This window comes from Rhagoletis pomonella, unplaced genomic scaffold (assembly GCF_013731165.1).
Source record: "Rhagoletis pomonella isolate Grant_MI unplaced genomic scaffold, Rhpom_1.0 Rhpom_scaffold_00005, whole genome shotgun sequence".
NCBI lineage: Eukaryota > Metazoa > Arthropoda > Insecta > Diptera > Tephritidae > Rhagoletis > Rhagoletis pomonella.
The window spans coordinates 41,865,649-41,882,344 of NW_023458559.1; the positions used below are offsets into that span (position 1 = coordinate 41,865,649).

The window sequence follows — 16,696 nt, forward strand, 5'->3', positions numbered from 1 at the left end:
ACCACTTTTTACTCACTTAAAGAGCTTATTGAATCTGAAAATAATTTAAATGAGAATTACATAAAAAATTAAATTAAGGTTAATTCCCGCTTAACTGAGTTGGGAGAAACGCAGCCTTAATGGTATAGACTTGGATGTCAAAGGAACGATTTTATTACGAAAACAGTTTTGAAAAGGGCGGCTAATGAAAGACCTTATTTGAACAATATTGTGAAAAGAGGCTGCCACCTACTTGAATGTCGAATTTATTTTGATCAATAAGATAAATTAATAAATATTACCATATGGATGTAGAAATAAATAGATTTAAGAAAGCTTTTTTTCGAAATTTATTTTGAAGAGGGTTACCACATGTTTAAAAGCCAAGTATACTTTTATTAATGAAGTATTACAATAAACGAGAGTGGGAGAGAGAGAGTAAACTACTGAAATACATACTTACACACATATTACAATATGGATATCAAACGGAAGCTGTTTAAGAAAGCTTTATTTCAAAAATCTGTTTAAAGAGAGTTGCCACCTGTTCAAAAGCCAAGTTTAATTGAACGCGTTAAAAGAAATATTGATATCAAATGAACAAATTTGAGAAAGCTTTAATTCGAAAATTTTTAAGATGAACTGAAATTCAATTAATCAAAGTATACAACATGGGTGCCAAACGGAAGATGCTTAAGAAAGTTTTATTTCAAAATATTGAATAGGGTTGCGATCTGAGTAAAATGAAAATTCAATTTAATTATTGAGTCCAATAAAATATTACAACATGATGATATACGAAAGGTGTTTAAGAAAACGTTATTTCGGAAGTATGTTGTTTTGAAAATCAAATTAAATTTATTCTGTTTAAGCTAAATAAAATAAAATATAGAATATTGATATGAATTAAAAAAGTATATTCCTTTATTTTTAACTTTTTTAAAAGAGTTGCCAGCAGGAAATATTATTTAAAAAACTTATTTAAGTAAAGAACTGCTAAGAAAGGTGGGTTTCTTTTACTGAGAAGGCCATTTAAGTTGAAATAATTTTTTATCCAAAAATTTATATGTATTTAATGTACACCCAAATCAATAAAAAAAATTTCAAATCAAATCTGTTATTTCGGATGAAATAGTTTATTTCCTTTTTCTTACATTTCAAAGCATAATGTGAATCCGAATATCAGGCGCGCGAAGCAGCCAAATCCATTTCGTTTTTTTAATTTTTAACCGACTTCCAAAAAAGGAGGAGGTTATCAGTTCGTCGGAATATTTTTTTTTTTTTTGTATGTATGTTACCGCATAACTTTGGACCACGTCAACCGATTTCGATAATTCCTTTTGCATTGGAAAGGTAGTATCTCAGAGGTGGTCCCATACTAATCTCGTTAAGATCCGATCAGCGGATCATGAGATATATATATATATATTTTTTTTTTATATTAGAGTTGAAGTCGGTTTTTTTTTTGCTAAAAATTACTTGTTTGCGTAAATCTTTTGGCCAATTCCTGAAAAATTAAAATAACCTGGAGAGTGTCTATATTTGCCTGTCAAGCACTGTATATCCGCGGTAGATTTGGTTATTTCCTATATATTCTTTTTTTTATTTTCGGTTTTGCAAATGCACTTTCATTTACATTTTCGCAACAATATCGCAAATAGCAAGGCGTAAGTTAGAAGAAACACAGAAGAGATGGAAGTTATAAACGAAAAAAAAAAACGTAACCCAGCAAAGTCAACCTCTATTTTGCTTAACCAAGTTATCCGTGGATTGCAATTGTCATTCAGTACTATGGCACTAGATGTGAATAAGACCGCCCTTTTCCCCGCGCTACACCCTTTAGCCCACTGCTATCGCTTGCTATTGATCTGTTCCTTTCTGACGCTTTTGGTTGCGTGGCTGTTTGTTTGCTTATTTGTCTATGTTGCGCATTGGATTTTGTTGCCACTGTTGCGCACAAATTGTATAAGCTGCATATTTGCTTCTGGGGTTTTTGTTTTTTTTTTGCTGCTCTTCTGTGCTCCTATAACAGTTACCATTGCGTCTGTGATGTAATCGATGTCAACTTCGATGTCCTGACAGTGACATAAACATAAACCCTAAGTAAGGATTACAAATTTGTGTCAACCTTTTTGTGTTTATTTTTAATGTTCTTCTTTGGCCTTTCTTTTTTCTTTCTTTTTAACGAATGTTATTTTCCGTATTTTTCTTTGTGGGTTATTTATTTTTTATTGGCTTTGCAGTGTCAGTGTCTCATACGTAGTATGTATTTGCCGCATTCCCTCCTCTATTTTTGCCACTTTATCGCTGTAATGCTATTACAATGGCTAAGACATTCTTCCGACACATCCGGTTTGTTGCTGCTTTTCCTTGTCGCCAAAGCAGCTTCTACAGCACATTTTAACGCTTCCAATTCGGTTATGCAGTATTGTGTATTGTATTGTTATTGGTATGTAGTATGCATGTTATGCTTATTTTTCCTTAGTTTCCTTCTTTTCATTCAATAACAATTTTCATGTCTCTCTATGTTTTTTTGGTTCGTCTTTTGTTTGGCGTATTTTTGTTACAGTGATTTTTCGGCAAATTGCAAAGAAATTTTACACGTGAACAAATGAAAATTGTTTGTTAAGCCCTAATATTTAGAGGCTATTGGCAGAGGCTAAGCAGTCCTTTAGGGTACTCACATGTGTACATTTGGTCGATGTGTATCTATGTGCCTACATATATGTATTAGGGTAGTCCAAATAAAAGTGAAATCGGAATTTTATGCTATCACCCCCTAGGATTATTTTATCATACAAAAAATATGTCCCTGTGCTGTTTTGACAATTTTTTTGGGTCCTCCTATTAGCTTTTTTGGGACCTCAAAAATAGTTTATATTAAAAAATGGTTCCATAAACAATTGGGTCTAATTATGGGTATTCTCCTGAAGGGAAACATAGTTTCCCTATCGAAAAATATTGATTTTCAAGAATTCTATACCATTTCTACGAAAAATGTTTTTTACCATACAAAATACATGGAAAACTTAGAGCGCTTTGAGCGACCTCTAAATATTTTTTGATTTTAAAATAAAAAAAGGGGTCTATTTTTTCGGTAAAGAACAATCCTAAGGGTTGAGAGTATTAAAATTCCGACTTTACGTTTTTGGTCCACCCTAATGTACACACATATACATATATGTATGTATAAGGAAATGTGTGGCGCAACAATGTATAACAAGCGCGTCTACTTCCTGATGGCTGTGACAAGTCTTCGTGTTTTTGCTCAAAGCCATTTTCAAAGCGAGACTTGCGCCATTAGCAAATCGAATTTTCTTTTACCTATAAATATGTATGTACAAATAACAACAGTTTCACACATACATACAAACACAAAGGCATGTGGTATCAGGATATCACTGCTTCTTGTTCTGTTAGAAAAGCCACCCAAAAATTCCAAAACAATAAAAGCGGATATACAGCTGCTCAGCTACTGTTCATTTATTCATTAGGTTATACTTACATATGTATACATTTCGTTTGCTATATGTCTTTTTTTTGTTATTGTAAATTGTTGAAAATTGCATTAAAATAAAATTTAATTGTGGATTACATTGGTTTCGGTTGCATTTGTTCGCACAGCAAAACAAAAAAAAAAACCTATGTACCTTGGGAATACATACGTCTATATATACATACATACATACTATATAAACCCCAGCGTGACATTGTTGTTTTTATTAGCGTAGTATGTATCTCCAATGTGTGTGTGCATATGTGTTTTAAAATCACAACCAACAGCTATTTGCACAAATGCAAACATTAGCTGTAGCTATTTTTGTAATCGCCTTTTTCGAGAGAAAAAATAAAAAATATACGAAAAACAGGATATGAAAACAATAACAATTATTGTGAATTTTCAATTAGAATTTTGCAGATTTTCGCGCAAATTAGCTATTTTTAGTTATACATTTTTGATTATTAAAAGCAAATAAAAAAATATATTTGAAAATTTGTGATTAATTTAAATTGAATTAGCTGAAATAAATTTTTTGCCGCTGAATTGCCGCTTGGCTATCCGAGAGGATGTTCACTTGCATTCTCGCGGGTACGTTCTCTTTGATGTACCTTACTGCCTCCTTAATAGCAAATGTTTCGGCCTGCAAAACGCTTGCATAGTCTGGTAGGCGGAAGGATAATTTTAGGTTATATTGCTAAATGAAAGCCCCAGCACCAGCCCCGCACTCCATCTTTGACCCATCCGTAAAGACAGCTAAGCTTTGCAAGAACCCGAAATGTTCCTGATTCCAGTCCCTGCGGCTTGGGAATTTCGTGCGGAGTTTATGGTGAACCAAGGTCTTCGACAGGATATAGTCGCTCCCACGACAGTCGGGTCTACGTAACCAGAACGACATAGATTTATATCTGGCCAAGGACTGTCACTCCAGCAACACTCCCCAAAAAGTCTTTGCGGAATTTGTATGCTGCTACAACAACAACAACAACAGTATATAGTCAGTGGGCAGCGCTTTAATTTCAGACGGTATTGCGTCTCGGATGGAACCGTGCCCGAACGGTCTTTCCTTCCAGAGCCGCAGGGCACGCAGTCTGATGGCGCTGTCAGCAGCTGAATTTTCGATAAAGATATCTATGACCTTTACGGACTTATCCAAAAATAATTACGTCATCTTTTTCTTTCTTCTTTAGAAGACCTTATAAATATTAACCGAAATTCTCTCTTGGATATCAAAATGAGCCTCTGAGACCACCGAGTGAACTCTTGACCAGAGCAGCCCGTCTACATGGGAGCTCTCACTAGCATTATATGTACATACCTATACCTATATATGTATATATGTATATATGATGACGACAAGTCGTAGCGACTTCGAGAAAATATTGAAGTAGACGAGATTTTCAAGCACCTCGACGAAGAGAAATAGCGCCATAACCTGTCTGATAAGCAATACTCCCAGTTGGACCAGATATGGTCCCTTAGATTGCCAAGATTCTAATCGCGATGCACTGTTAAAAAGATTGATAGGTTTGTTGATCATATGATTCACAAAACCAATCCAAAATGCGGAACATAGAGGAGCTCTAGTGTAGCCCTAGGTTAGATTAGACTAGGCCCTAACATTAACTTTGTTACCAGCTACGCTTGAAATGTTACGGAAATCTCCTAGTTATACAAATACCGGCGACCTGCAGCCGTATAAACGGTTGGGGGTTTCCCCAAATTTTTTTTCTCGTCAAGTACAGTTACCAGCTCTGCATGATTTTAAGTCATGCGGAGTCCCCTTATAAAATCCGGAAGAGTTTATTGGGGATGTGCCAATCTAGACTGATTTGCCATCATCTTATTACTTTAATAAGTTTGGGTAAGTGACACTTGAGAAGTGCATTTGTATGCAAAAATATCTTGTATGAAATTATTGCACATGCAGCTGTGCACATATTTGTACTGGGATTTTTGTGCGAGTTTATCCAGGATGTAGTATGCATTTAGGTGCTAGGCGTTAGATGCCGCCTAAACATTTATTTCATTGCCCCTTTATAGTATTTTTTTTCATCGTCATTGTTGATCGCAAAGTCGTCCGTTTAAGCCATTAAATTCGGGCCACCCATTTATGGCAAAACTCCGAGAGATCTGTGGCTTTTTTGCCGTCCACGAAATGTCAACGTACTGCTATTCTGCTTTTACCGTTCAGTAATTCAAGAGATTGCAAACCAATTTTAATTTTTTTTTTGAAAAATGTTGCCTTTTCATTGTCTTCTCCTTAGTACATATTTGTGAGAAGAGGGCACTGAAAATTAAATTCCGTAAGTCACTCCAATAAGGCCTCCATTCCATTTCTAGAATCGTCCATAACTCGATAGGATGTCGTACGTATGCGAGTGCATTTCTTCCATTAAAATCACCAGTTGTTTAGAGGTAACACGAATCCGGCAGGTATATCCCCAAACGAATACCTTTTAAAGCCTTTATATGTGCCGGATAAATTAACGTTACTCCAATGTGCTAATCAATTGACCAACGTCTCTATTCGAAAACCTTTTTCTACATTAGCTCCTGAAACTAACCAAAAGTATGCATTAATACCCATTGAAGCTAATCGCAAAAATTATGCACATGTCAGCTAGCATAATGTGTTGAAATATGGGCTACTCACACCTCAAAAGTCATATTTTTTTTACGCTTAACACCAAAACGATTCGCAGCAATGAATTAGCTGCAGTAAGCGTTAATGTCGCCAACATGCAAGCAAGGAGTTGTGTTCTGCCCTTTGTAAGCATGAGAAGTTGAGCTTAACAGCAGCTTGCAGCCTGCAGCAAACATCAGCTACCAACCAACCACCTGCCGCGTTGCTAAGAATTCATTAAATATATCATAAAAGTTTTGTAAAACTTTTGAAAATTGGAGTGATTGCGGAGGCGTTGCTAGAGCAGTAGCGCTGTTAGCAAAAACAGCAGCAGTCGTAGCCGAAGTTGCGCTTTACAAGTTGCAAGTAACAAACTTTTGTGGCGTTGATGTTGGCTTTTCTTTGACTCAGAACTTTCAGCTGAATAGCTGTCCGCCTGCGTTGCGCTTCAATCGCTTCACTGCTGAAAAGTTGGTGCTGCTGCAGCGGATCGATCATAGTTCAATGAGCAAATTACTCGTTGATTTGTTGGACTTCATTGGATTTGAATTTGGATGCCGCTGCTGTTGTTACTGTTGTTGCTTGGCATTTTCAAATATATATTGCCACTGCTGCGGCTGCTGTTTTTATTGTTGTAGTTGCTGTCGCCGCTGTCATCGTCATCAGAGGCCGTTGGCTGATTAATGAGCTAAGACCGCTGGCGTTGCTAACCGCCAGCAAGCAATGCAAAACTGTACCAAAAGCAAAAACTTTTTTCATTGCTTTCAAGCCAAGAATTTAGCTTGTTATCAAAGCGAATTTCCGTAGCAAGTAGCAGAAGAAGAATGCGCTTGGCTAGCAAGTAGTTAAAACGGTGCAGAGAGTGTGCACGCGGTATTTAAAGTTCCGTTCGAAAGTTTTGCTTGGCGAATACTTTAAATATCACATAGCGGCATAGTGGCAGAGCTTCGCTGCTCACTTTTTTCCACTTTTCCGTTTAATATTACCGACTGCTTTGCAAAAATTTTCCTTAATTTCTTACCATTTTATATATCTCCGCGCATGCATTCTTTCGATGCAAATGACAGGACGCGGAAGGAGCAAAAATTAAAAGTTTCGCCTTAGTGCATGGGAACTTTTGCGAATTTGTAAAGATACTTTGCTTAAGAAAAATTGGCTGAAAATATATATTTCCTATTTTCTACTTTCTACATTGCTGTTTCTAATGCCTTTATGGAACAAAAAATTTTGTTTGCAATAGGAAAAGTGCTTTGTGTAGAAGTTTTGACTTAGTTTTTGACAGGCGCGTAATTAACATGAATTTCTGTGATTCTTTGCGCTTGTACGAGCAACGAACTGTGACAGCGATTGAATGCTTATTGATGACATGAATTAAATTAGCGGAAAGTTATAAAAATATGGGTATAATGATTTAAACATGACAGTTTAGAATGAATCGAAAGTTGAATATTTATGCAGTAATGAACAAATTTTGAGCCATGCAATGACGAATACTGCAATTATTCACAACGTCGAAATATCCTAAAGTCGTAAAAATTTTCAACTTAACATAAAGGGTCGCAACTTCTGTGAAAGTATGACTAGCGAATCATGTTGGCAGGAAGACCATTACAGCATCCGACAAAGCAATGTCGAGCACTAAATATATAAAAAGTATATTCTTATTAGAGTGTTCGTTCATTTGCTTTTTTCCGAAAACGGTTTTCGATCTTGAAATTAAAATAAAACCTTATAAACCGGGTTTATTTTACATAGCTTTACTGTAAGTTTTTTTTTTTAGATCAAAAATAAAACAATTAAAAATCAGTCAAAAATACACGTTTTGTCTTAGTTTAGCTTTTTTAAAACTTAGTCAATCACCCTAATACTGATATAGACATTAACGCTCTTTAAAAACATTTGCCATTCGGAGGCGGCGTAATAGACTGTAGGTCCTTCTCCTTTGTGTGACAACGACAAATCGCAGCTGAGTCAAGTGCTAGCAAATGTGTGAACCAAATATTTACAAATAGTTATTTACTTAGTGACCTGGCGTCGTCTATATTGAACCCTTATCATTCCTCTTACTCCAACAGAAGTAAAAATTGCCAAAGGAAACTGTTTTGCTAGCCATGTCCTTGCCGTGGGACTCAACTGAGGAATCGCAGACTTGACGTAAGGATCTGTAACTTCATCTCTGGCTTAAGTTTAAATAAAGCCTTAGTTCCTTTTCGAGTCACGTAAAGACCCACAGAAGCCTCTGAAAATTGCCAAAAACTAGGCAGCTTCTTATTTTCAATGGCGGAGATTTTCATGCTGTCATCGGACTTGGAGGAATATACGGCCTTAAGGTATTTTGGATAGAGGCTTACAGACTAGAAAGATGAGCACCAGCTGCCCGACCTTCCTCGCTGTGGGGCTCTATTCCTTCAGGGAAGAGTTAAGAGCAGACTACAGTTACCTCAGTTGAGCACATTAGGAGAACAATTCTGAACTAAGGCTGGCAAAGAACGTCTAGGAATTTACAACCCCAAGACATTTAGGGAACTATTCAGCCTCCAAACGACAAACCTAAGATTGTGCATATGACTCCTGTCGTTACTGCGAAATGACTGCAGAAACACCAATACTTCTAATTTTAGAGTGCGATGCGGTTGCGAGGTGAAGACTAACTCACCGGTGAGGGTTGTGATCAGAGGTTACGCAAGAATGATAGAATATAAGATTGCGCATTCCTGCGGGTGATGACGTCAAGATAGCAACGAATAGGAAAGAGTAATTGGAGATTGGGGAGAGAAAGAGTGTTAACCGTCAAACCATGGAGGTCGCCATATTTACATGCATATAAACATCTCTGCATACATACAAACAGTTTGCTAAAATGACGTCACACGAACAACTGATTCTGTCAAATTCGCCAAGAACAAAGTAGCGGTACTGCTGATTGCGCCACCTCTGTCTCCCTACATCGTGGAGGTTACGCATATTCACGCTCTCTACCCCTCGAAACTGCTTAGTTTCATAAGAGCACTAGGGCTGTGCGAGCTTTTGTGATAAGTTCTGAGCGCACAATTTACCCAACTTTGCACTGCAGTAATACACATGGGTGGTGTTGCTCTTAATGCCATAAATACGCAGATAAGTCGTGGCCTCGGTAATGTCGTTCCTCTTTGCTATAATGAACCTAACGGATGGAATTATGCGAATAGAAGGGATCAGTATTTTGAAATCAGATATCGACGTCCAGAAGAGTCAAGCAAGGATGCACCGGGCGTTGTTATCCACTCAAAATAGTTTTAGTTTAGAATCCCGATATTCCCTTAATTACCAGTGAGTGTTTCCGGAATCTTTTACCGATGATTTTAATGACCTATGCGCTTGAAAGTAAACGGCTATTTATTCAACTAAGCTCTCTTTTATGGGCCCAACTATATTCTCTAGAAAGTGCATGATGATCATTTGGTCAACTGGATGTAGGAAAACACACAAGTGTTGGAAGCTAATATCAGCGACAATCGGCGGTCAAATTTGAAAATGTTTGGAGTTTTGGGCAAGGACACAGTATATTTAGTTCTGAAATTTGCTAGCAGACAGCACTTGTGGCGAAGCTGGCCGCTTTTGTTTGGTTCAAAACATATAGCACCAGTTTGTTTGGCATAGAGTGATAACCAGCTCGGAACACGCTTCTAACAGCCGCAAGGTGCCTTATGATGGCACGACAATACTAAGGAGTAAAATGGGGGAACTTAAAATACATACCTTAGTGGTAATGATATGATTTATTACTGGATCCAAGTTTGACTGTCATTTGGTAGGAATACTGATCGAAGCGAAATTGGATCCAGGTTTTTGAAAAATTTGGCAATGGCTTAGTACTCAGCTTGTTAATAGTTACTTACTTACCCAATTCCGGCTGTTAATAGTGAACATGATAAAGAAATCGAGCGCATCGAGCACGTCCTTTCTCCAATGCCGAAGTTTGGCTAGACTAGGCGGCAGTGTATCCATTAGCACTTTTTCGACTGTCTGTCGGACCTAAGTTCGCCGAAAATCTGCCAACTATTAGGCGAACAAACTGATTCTTTTTCTAGTCATTGTGAACTTTCAGACAATTAGGTGGCATCACAACTGCCCCTTAGGTTAAGGTGTGACTCCGTTCGGAACCTCGATGAGGACAGTTACCACAAACTTACGTAATCATGACCAAAAGCAGTAAAAGCTTAACCTGTTACTGTGTATATGGAGTCTCACAGACCTTCGAGCTCATATCGAAGAAGACTGAAAATGCAATGTGTGGTAATTTTGATAATATTTTTTGGTTCCCTTCAACAAAAAATTATTATTTCAACATTAAATGTTTTCATTTAACCCCTTAATATTTTGGATAGTGTTACGAAAAAATATCCATAATTAAAGGCTAAGCTTCTACTTGTACAGACTTCTCACTGCCCTTCTCTTTATTTGTCCCCTGCCACCAATTATACTAGCAGCCTGTTTCCTTGCCCAACCCTTGATTGAACTTGTGAGCATCACTAAAACAATGGAAATATTATCTGATTTAGGCAAAACCATTTTAGATAATTAGTTAATCAATAACCGACGGATGAATGGGGCAGACTGATTTTGAAGGCTTAGAAGTATTGGTTACCCGATGCCAGTGGCAGATATTTTGGGTTAATTGTAAAGGCAGCCAAAGTATTTCAACCAGAAGAAAGGACACGAACTCCATGATGGTCTCCTTAAAGGGTTTACGTTTTTTTTTCTGCCAATTGTTTTTACTCCCAAACGTTCACATGATTAGTTTCATATTCAGACATTCTAAGACGCTGCTGCTGTCTAATAAAATCAACTCTCGCTATCAATTACTTCCGTATTTTGCATAATACCCTCGCAGCAATGTCTACCCCAAATAAATGCATAATCACGTTTGAATAAATTCAAATTTTAATTAAATCAAAAGCTGACTAATATGCAACGCTTTTCATATTCCCAACATTTCCTGCAGCTATCTGCATCGTTATTTGCATACACCTTGCTAGTAGAGATAATCGATTACCCAGCCCTAAATGCGTTATTAACATACAAAATGCCTATTTAACCGCCTTCACCCTCGCGCGCCGTCTGCTTAACTTCGCATCGAATTAAAATCAACTTCATGCCACAGTCACAAAATCTTCAATCTCTCTTTGCTAGACATGCCCTCGCTGATGAGACAACGCTGATTTGATTGATGATGGATCGATCGATGGCAGTCAGCAATGACAGAAGATACGAAAAAACTGAAGGAGACAAAGCCGGCAGGAGCACACCAGCCACAACAGCCAAACAGAAAAAACAATGCGCGCAAGCAAATGACATACAATACAACGACAATAAAAACAATAACAGCAATAGGAATGTGTATATGCACAAAAACAACACTAACAATAAAAAGCATAATAACAGCCATAATCAGTTGAAGCTGCAAGGAAAAAAGAAAAGAATTAAAATTGAAATTCAAAAATTTCCAGCTGCATTTGCGGACAGCCAGACAGACAGGCAGGCAGGTACACACACCGAAAAAAAGGTGACGCCGCTGGGTAAATGCAGCAGCGCAGCAGCGCAACAGCAAAAACTGCTAACCAAAAACCAATAATATCAGCCACCAAGAAGTCGAAGATGAAGAAGAAGCAGCAGCAGAAAAAACAGCAAAGAGTACATGAACATAACGAAATTACTGCAACAACAAAAGTCGAAAAAAACCGATGGCAGCAAATGATAATAATGAGCACTGATGAACGCTGCTGATTTCTTGGTTAGGTTCGGTTGAGCTCTGAGTTTCGTTTGGTTTGGTTTTCCGATCGATTTGGCTTACCGTCGCGGCTAAGGGAATTACCTCGGATGGCTGTCGAATCGACCACAGCAATTTGGGCCAGGTCCCGCCGCAGAGACACACACTCAGAGACAAAGACAAAGGCAAAAGCGAGAATGCACCTTGCAGCTAACGCATTCAAATGCTAATCACAAATACTTGCCATTGTACCGCTCCGCGGCGATCCCCTCCTCCAGCGCTTGCTGCCTGCTGTGTAGAACTGTACTCGTATAAAGTATCGACGTGCCTGTGTAGTGGTGCAAAAGGATGCAGGTGAAACTGATTTTTAATGTTATAGCGACTTTTGTTTTTGGAAATTACTCTGTGGTGGTCAGGTATGCACACATTCATACGATTGAGTAGAAAAGGCATGAGCGAAATGTACGATACAAGCACTGAGGTCTCTAATTTGACAGCTCAGGTAGTCGAGTGGAATTTTATATGTTCACTTACTTACTCGTAGAATCAGGAAAAACAGTAAGACAGTCGTAGTTACTCACCATAATACGATATATGAGATGAGTTTTTCATTTAAATGCTAATTATTGTATTCCTAAATTTAATTATGTTGTTGTTGAGGCAGGCTAAAGTGAGTTTTAAAAAAATCAGAAATATTTTTTGCGCCAAATATTTTGAGGGAGAAGACTATTGAATGGTTTTTTTTGACACAAATTAAAATACATTTTTATATAACTGCAAATTAATAGTTCTGTCTCATACATAAACACATTGCCTTTTCATTAAGAATCAAAGCTTTTTCAACATCAAAGCCTCCATAAAAATAGCACTCACACATTTGAATCATCTACTACTTACAAATAAAGGATAATTGTAAGCCGAAATTGACGCATTCTATATACATAGATCTGCAAAGAGTCTAATGCATCTCTTCTTGTTGCGGCAAATACGTCTTGCTTCCTTCTTCAGTTCCCTATAGCGGTCCCACATAGTAAAATATAACAAGTAAGAAAGTCTAAGTTCGGGCGGAGCCGAACATTAAATACCCGGCGCAAGTATTAAATATATAATAAATATATGTTCCGAAAGATACCGCTACGTGGTAAGCCGGGTTGTAGTTTCAAGCATTTCTGAAATTTACCGTTATAAAATGTGGGCGTAATTTTAGTCAGATTTCAATAATTTTCAAGTTTTTGCTTTTATGTGGCAAGCACAATAAAAATACCGAGTTTGGTACTAATTGGTAGAACGGTTACCGATATACATATATGTGATCATAGGTGGGCGATGCCACGCCCATTTTCCAAAATTTTACCATAAACGTATTTCTTGGTAAAGAATTGTTGCAAGCATCAATCTTGAATAAATTAGCTTTAATATTAACTGATTTATCGAAGATTTTGTATTTCTCTAAATTACCGTTATATGAGATGTGGGCGTGGTTATTGTCTGATTTTTTTAATTTTCGGCCAGTTAGTATGCTGTACCAAGGCCAACAACTGTGCTATGTTTGGAGGAAATTGGTGCAGCGGTTACTAAGATATACACATGTAACCATAAGTGGGCGTGGCTACGTTTATTTTCCAAAAATTTATAATATTCTTATTATTCGTATAAAATTTATTATAAGTATCAATTTTGAGTGAATAATCTGCAGTAGTTACTAAAATATCGCAGTTTTCGTATTTCTGAAAATTTCCGTTATATGGTAAGTGAGCGTGGTTACAATCCTATTTCGCCTATTTTCAATACCAACCTACCTTGGATAAATAGAAACCTACATACCAAATCTCGTCGAGATATCTCTATTTTTGCTCGAGTTATCGTGTACACGGACGGACGGACAGACGGAGGACAGACAGGCATGGCTTAATCGACTTCTCTATTCATTCTGAGCATTTATGTATACGTTTGTCTATATCTATCTCGATTCATTTTGGCTGTTACAAACAACCGTTATGTGAACAAAATTAATATACCCTTGTGGACAAGTGCGCTCGGGTATAAAAATAGTAAAGCCTGCAAAACGACATCAAAAACATACTTGGGGCTGAGTTACAGAGTGGTTACGAAAAATCTAGGATACCAAAACCATGCGCTTCTGGGTACGATGATCCGAGGAAGAGAAGCTTAGCCCTAGTAAGGTATTCGCTGTGTCATATTATGTGCTCAGCTGTTTACTTTTCCTCGTAACACAACCCGGCGAGCCCTGCAGTGCACTGTTCCGACATCGGACACTACTTGATGGGAACCCACGCTATTATAATGGCTATAGAGTCAAATAAGTATTTTCATAGCTGGCGTGATGTGGAGGAAATCGAAAGGGTAGGAGATATACCACTGCCATGCATTGGCGAGGGCTCATCAACGCTCGTTCCTCCACGATGCATTTGAATGTCTGGCTGAACTGGATTCAGCCAGTATCTATGACTTTGGGCGTCTCATCAGAGCTACGGATTGGTTTTAGGACTAAGACAGGAGGACTCTCTAATATGGCAGTACAATGGGCTCATTATGGCCTAATTGTACCTTTTACGCTTCTGTATAAGGACACCCAAGATAACCTATCACAACCTAAAGGCCTAGTGTAAACTTTTTTTCGTAGAATAGTTGTCGCTTTGGATATGACTTAGGCATGTGAGTTTTTCACGCAAGCCAGCAGTTAGGATTATACAGATTGTTCTCATTGATATTCACGATTCATGAATTCATGGATTTTGCTTGACGATAATACACTTATTTAACTGTTATAACTATGGTGAACCAAACTTAAAAAATGTTATCTATCATCCCCGTATTCTTCTGGCAACACTGACTCAATGAAGATAATGTGAACCGAATGACTTTCAAATAGTACTTACTATTTGCTACATATATGGCATTTGAAATGTATGGAAAGTTATATAACATGAATTGGTGGCGCCTCTAGCGGAGCATTTTAATTAACCTTGAATTAACGTTTGCCACGCCCACAGCCCAGAACTATGATTAATTTAGCGCAAATCGAATTGAATTGATGCTGAGCAAATACACACGAACGCATCTTTAGATACCAAGCGCTAATGTTAAACATATAGTGCACCTTCGATGCGCTTTAATAGCAAGAGGTTTAGTAAACAAATAGCAAGTGGATATAAGCATTTACACTCTCATACATACATACATAAGTATGTATGCGTGCCCATATATCAAGCAGAGCAAATGTTTGTTTATCAAGTGGAGAAGGCTTTCAGCAAAGAGGCACACACACACACACACACACACTCACGCAACCACTTTGCTTTCACATTCGCGCGCAATGCGGCGGCGCGGATGCGGGCGTTACCCATTAAGTTGTGGTGAGGGCTTGAGTGTCGAGCGCGGCCGGCGCCATGGTGGTCGGCGGTGGTATGTGGGTAAAACAAAACGCTTACCGTACACAGGTTGCCTGCCACTGGTCAGTGGCTGCATAAATAAACCGCAACACTAATAGCAAAACAGAACAGCGACAACAACAACAACAACAACAAAATAAATGCAGTACAACAAAGTTATATAACACTAACAAATAATTTAGTGATTTTGAATTGGTCTGGAAAGTGCATTGCGTTGTTATTTTAAATATTACACACGCGGTGGCAGCAGCAGCAGCAGTGGCAACGATGATCCATCAAGAGGCCATGGCAGCGGTGGTAGTAGGTAAAGCTCAAAACGCCGCGCTGTGCTGTGCTGTCCGACAGTGGCACGACATGGAAATGCAATTTATGTAATTTATACCATTCAGCAGCAAGATAGATATCCCATTCGATTGAATTCAATTTCTGTGTCGATCCAAAGCGATATGTTTCCAGGCCTTGCGATAAGCAAAGGTATGGCGCGGTGCGGTACGACGTTGCGCGGCATGCTTAAGCAATGCGATTGCAACTGATTCGATTAGTTGAAAGCGCGCGCAGCCCAGGCAGTGCGCATAGTGAGCGCTGTCAGTGTTGCTACATTTGCTATGGCTACTCAATGTGGATTTATGCGCCATTCGACAAGATGCCGTCGCCGATAAGGTGTACACACGCATTAAGAGGCGATGTTAAGGCGCGTTTAGCTGCGCGCTATATACTCAACACAAACAGTAGATAGATAGATAGCGTGAAGCACACAGGCACGCACATAGTTGCGGCAAGGCGGCAAGGTCATAAAGCCACAAATAAACGTCCGCACAGTGGCAGGTATATCAAAAGCGTACAGCAAGTAGCAGTTGCATATGCAATTTATTTTATTATGCTGAGTGAGATTTTTTTCGACAGGCCTCTACATGTTTTTTTTTCAACAAAGATTTGCGATCAATATCTGGCAACGGTGCTGCCATATGCGCGTTGCAAAATTAAAGCGGCGCGCTCTGCCTCGCGTAAAAGTCCAAAGCAAAAATCAAACCAGAAATCGCAACGCAAATCAGCATCCTGCCAGCTGTTGCTACAATGCTTTCCCACACTGCCGCCAGAAGTTGCGCGCTGTATTTTGCTACTATCTGTGCCGTGATATCTTCGCGCGCCGAACAGTCAATATCCTTTTTCTGCGAATGTTGCGATTTTTGTGCGCTGTGTTGCCCTTGCAGGATGTTACTTTTCGTTTCGCACTTTGCAATTGTATGCGATGTGCTCCCCTCAAACTTTCATAGCCACCATTTTTCGTTGGGCGATGTGAAAAAATCCTTTGGCGCTGTGGCGTCGCACACAGAACAGACGGTTCGCATCGGAAGCAATTAATCATGGAAAATATGTGTCCGCAATGGTCAATTTGGCCCTGGTATCCTTCTGTTGGACGTAGCCTTGCC

General features: G+C 38.5%; 1 protein-coding gene across 1 annotated transcript in view; it reads left to right on the forward strand.

Annotated features, from left to right (window-relative positions):
• Nucleotides 1-16,401, forward strand: part of LOC118740111 — a 66,156-nt gene extending 49,755 nt beyond the window's left edge. The window contains exon 5 of the mRNA XM_036471605.1: nucleotides 16,198-16,401. Coding sequence (XP_036327498.1) covers nucleotides 16,198-16,401 — 204 coding nt within the window. The remainder of the gene's footprint in view (nucleotides 1-16,197) is intronic.
• Nucleotides 16,402-16,696: the final 295 nt, after the last annotated feature.